This window comes from Homalodisca vitripennis, unplaced genomic scaffold (genome assembly GCF_021130785.1).
Source record: "Homalodisca vitripennis isolate AUS2020 unplaced genomic scaffold, UT_GWSS_2.1 ScUCBcl_44;HRSCAF=766, whole genome shotgun sequence".
Lineage (NCBI taxonomy): Eukaryota > Metazoa > Arthropoda > Insecta > Hemiptera > Cicadellidae > Homalodisca > Homalodisca vitripennis.
Genome location: NW_025776168.1, coordinates 158,576 through 163,220, shown reverse-complemented (window position 1 = coordinate 163,220; position 4,645 = coordinate 158,576). Strand labels below are relative to the sequence as shown.

Genomic DNA, 4,645 nt, shown 5'->3' with positions numbered 1-4,645 from the left:
AGATTTGAAACATTTATATCATTAGCTACAAAACAACACACACCACCTGACCTGTACAAATCATTACAACAGTGATAAGCATTATAACCTTCAATATTATACATTCCTACTTCATTGCTGTTTATCCAAGTTTCACACAAAACTAAAATATCAATTTTTGTTTTAATCTGACTCAACTCTAAAATAAGACTATTAAAATTCTGCCGCATGCTTCTAATGTTTGCATAAATTATTTTATAACTATTATTCTTATTTTGGAGGGAAAAAACTATTTAAAGAATTTGAATCTATTGAGTTATGTGTATTAATCATTTTTGAACGTACTAAAAACTAAAGGAATATTATTTTTAAATTTTAAATGAGGTGCTTGAACTTACTATCAAAACTAAACTATATTTACACCAACTTTTGTACATCCTCGAAGCTGGTGATGCTCTTGGCCGCCTCCCCCTTACTTTTCCTGGCGAAGAATCTCCCATCACGTGACCAGGCGAAAGCGTAATCGATCTCCTTACACCTCTGCTTGAGTTTGGAGAGAAGTAGTTTATTATTTGGACAGAGGTGGTCATTGATGTACACACGCTGTGCTGGGAACTGCTTGTTCACGTCACGGGCTGTCAGGGTCTTGATCTGTCGATATTTGCTGATCCAGTCATCTCTCTTAGCTCTGTTGACAAACTGCACGATGAGCGCTGGGTCCCGGTCTCTCCTGTAGGACGGCACGCGGTGTGCTGCCGCTATGTCGTTGTTCTCTACTTGTAGACCAATAGCTGTACCAACATCTCGCAGTAGGTCACCGATGTTTTCACCTGCAGTAGAGGGTAGACCGTTGATCTCAACATTATTGACACGAGAGTATTGTTCTTGGTGTCGCATCCTGTCACGAAGAACTGTGACTTCATTCTTCAGAACCGCTACGGTGGATTTCAGTTCCTCATTTTCTTTCCTCAATTCAGCGAATTGAACAGACACACTTTCCATTAATTTGTTAGAATCGTCGATTTTATTTGAGATAAACTGCACCGAGGCTGACAATTCGATCATTTCAGACCGGAACGTACCCAACTCCGCAAACACTTCTTTTTTGAATCCGTCTAGAACTGCAATAATAAATTCTTTGGTGAGAACATCAGTACTGGAAGAAGACGACTTTACGCTACTCTGTGTCAAAGTAGGCTACCTCTGCATTCGTTGCACTTGAAATCACTTCCAGACCTTGTTTTTTTCCCTCTAGGTCGGTTTTGATACAGGATGCGTGGAACACAAAACCGCACGTACCCGAACACTTTATGTCAGTCTCTTCACCAGAAGATCTCTTGCAAACGCCACAAATTGCCATTATCACTTAAAAACGTAAAAATTCACTTTTAAAGCTTAAAATAACACGCAGATATAGGCAGACTATCCACGTGCACGTACGACCTTGAAACTATAGATACGGAGCGATAAGCAATGAGAACCTATCGGCTCGGCTGACTGAGGTGGACTGATCTATTCAGCCGAGATTCAGCCTGGCTTAAAAGATCTATTGAAGCCAGGACTTCAATAGATCTATTAAGGGGGTTCGGTAGGCCCTATCCTTACAATGCTATATTCCTTATTTTATGTACCTTCTTCTCAGGAACAACTGGTTCGATTACAGTAAAATTTTTATGTGTTATTTTTTAGGTCCTTATCATGAAATAGAGCGCAAAACATTTTGGTTTTTAAGAAAATTTAATTAAAAAAGAATTTTTTTAAAAATACATGTTTTTTTTTTTTTTTTAATTTTATGTTATTTATTTTTTTGCGTAATTATTAAAGATTTTTTTTACAATGTTACGCGCTTAAAATGTGTATATTGGTGGCATGTACAAGTGGTTTTTTTTTTCATAATGATCCATCTAATACTTCCTGAGATAAAGGTACATAAGTAAGAAAAAAATTAAATTCCGGGAAATCAACGTTAAAGTTAAAATATACATTTGGTCTTACTTGGTAATATGTAACTGAAGTTAATGGCATCCTGCTCCATAACTGGGATCATCAGGATCCTCCAAATCTTCCCATTCATCTTCCAACTTCCTTTTAGCACTTTCACGGGATTGTCTGCTTCTTTTTGCAACTTCCGAGATCATGCGCTGAGCCTTTTTTAGCCGGGATATATCTTTATTTTTCATAGCATCACAAAAATTCTGCCCAACAATCAATCCCAGTTTCTTAAATACCATACACCTTGCTATGTTTCCTTTATTAAAAGTATTGATGGCATCATATACACCTAAGTGAAGTGTGTGAATGCTTACAAACACGGTTTTCGGTAGGCGAGTCCAAATTATTTGGTTCACAGACTCATTGGGATTCTGTGATTTACCATGTAAGCACTTTTTTAGAAGGTCAGGAGCACTAAGATCTTTGAAAATAGGTTTTAGCCTCTCCATTATGGCAAGTGGTAGGTGAAAATGTTTTTCATGATCATATTTTCCATTTTGGACCAATGATTTTTGATATTTACACCAACTATCACTTCCTTTCGGGCAAAGTCCATGTTGAGGATTAGAGTTACTTGATAGTAAATGGTAGTATTCTGCCCATATAGCTTGCTTCATGTCATTCAAATTACCTATATTTCTGCGTATGGCTAATCCGTAGTATTTCTGAATTGATAATATAGCAGCATCTGTTAGTCGGTTGCGACCGCCTAAGGTTTTTCCATCAATTTGTTTTGCCTTACCTTCTTTTAGTTTTAATGTCCTTAGGCGTGTGCCCATACGCTTTTGGACATGTCCAATGCACTCTAATTTTGTAACTGGACAGTCATTACCATAAGGCATGCTTTCTAATACACTAGCAAACCCTTTAGAGTCGCCGTCTCCAAGATATTCAATATAGCGAACATCATAAGTTGGAACGGACCGTTGAAATATTTTACAGGCTCCTACCACTTCCATACCCCCACTTACTCCTTGGTAATTAGCACTGCAATTATCATCATGATGGCCAGTAAACTTGCCTCTACAACGACAGTACTTAGACAGTATGACGGCATCTACAACTTTACCAGTATCAACACTTGTAGCAGTTACAACGCCATTTTGAGATGTATGTCCACGCTTTTGCCAAGTGCCGTCGATGGCAACACACAAATCCCTATTTCCATCATTTATTTTCACTGCTTCTTCTACAGCCTCTTTCATAAATGAAAAACATATATCCTCAGCTGTAGACCCTAGAACTCTAATGCATTCACTAAACTTTGTAGGAGGTTTAGGCAAGTTTAGCACGCCGCAAAGAGTTTCACAAGCGACCTGGCCCCTTCCAATAGTACGCATACCGTACACTAACCTAACATTTAGGTCATACATTTTATTGTGTAATGGGTTATCAGGTAAAGTACAGCAATTTTCATATGAAGCTAATGTCTTTGTACTACAACCTGAACATGTAAAATCACCTGAAAAGAAAAGTCCAACACGCCTGCCGACTTTGAAATCAATTGCTTCATGGCAATGTTTACAAACTGCTATATTAGAAATTATTTTCAACAAACTATTCAAATCAACTATTTAATAGGCTAGACTAGGCTCACCATCAACAATAGATTGGTAGTTATTGGAAATATTTCCTAGTTTTGCTTTTGAAGCACTAACTGGTTCATCTAGACTAGTCATATCTTCCAAAACATCAGCATTAGGACTATGCCTAATTTCAGTTTCTACTGTCTTCTTACAAAATACTCGTTTCCTTTTCTTGAAAACACTAGTACTCCTAGGCATTTTGAATAATATATTCTTCTAAAACACTAGACACAACACTTCAGAAAAATAATTGTAATGTGTATTTACTTTTGAGTTTTCACAATAAAGAATAAACTCATGAATGTAAACAAACAATGTTTTCTTACTTCTCTTGTCTGCTGTTTATTGGCACAATACTTCAGGTTAGCCAACCATTGAAAGAAAAACAACTGTTTCTGGATGATAGTTATTATAACAAATAAATAATAGTATTGTCGTTACCATAGATACAATTCTGGTAAAAATTGCAGCTGTGCAGACAATATGTTGTATATTTTTTTTAATACTTCCCATTGTCAGAATTAAATAATTTTTATGTCAAAATGTTCAGAAAACAACACAGAAAAATAAATTGAAATAAAAAAAAATGTATAATTTTTTAATTTTTAACCTACCGAACCCCCTTAAGATCCTGATTCGGAACTTGATTGGTGGTGTTTGTACTTGCCGATTAAAGTACACCTTCAAAATGCGGAAAGTCTTGTTCTCAAAAAATGTGCTTGTTGATTGGGTAAAGACCGCTGTTTTTGAAACCATTAGCAGCATTCTGAGCAGTCGCAGCTTTTACATATGCGTTACCAAAAGTTCCCCTACTTGATAAATAGTTACCACCCTTCCAACATTTCCCCTAAGCCAGGTTTCAATTTCTTTGGCATAGAATGTTTTTAGGAGTTTCATGAAAGCAACGTCTAGTGGTTGCATTCTATGAGAGCTATGTGGGGGAAGGCTCACAACAGTGACGTTGTTGTCTCGGGCTGTAGTGATGACATCCAGGTTTCTGGTGTGAGTAGTGTGACCATCAAGCACCAGTGAAACTGGATCGTCTGCAGTTGGTTTCACGTGGCTGATAAAATGTTGCATCCAACGTG

The 4,645-nt window shown here is 37.1% G+C and overlaps 1 protein-coding gene across 1 annotated transcript; it reads right to left on the bottom strand.

The window, feature by feature from the left end:
- Positions 1 to 396: 396 nt before the first annotated feature.
- Positions 397 to 1,044, bottom strand: LOC124370185. Its single transcript, XM_046828477.1, has one exon. The coding sequence runs from the start codon at positions 1,042 to 1,044 to the stop codon at positions 397 to 399; it is 648 nt and encodes a 215-aa protein (XP_046684433.1).
- Between the last annotated feature and the right edge of the window lie 3,601 nt (positions 1,045 to 4,645).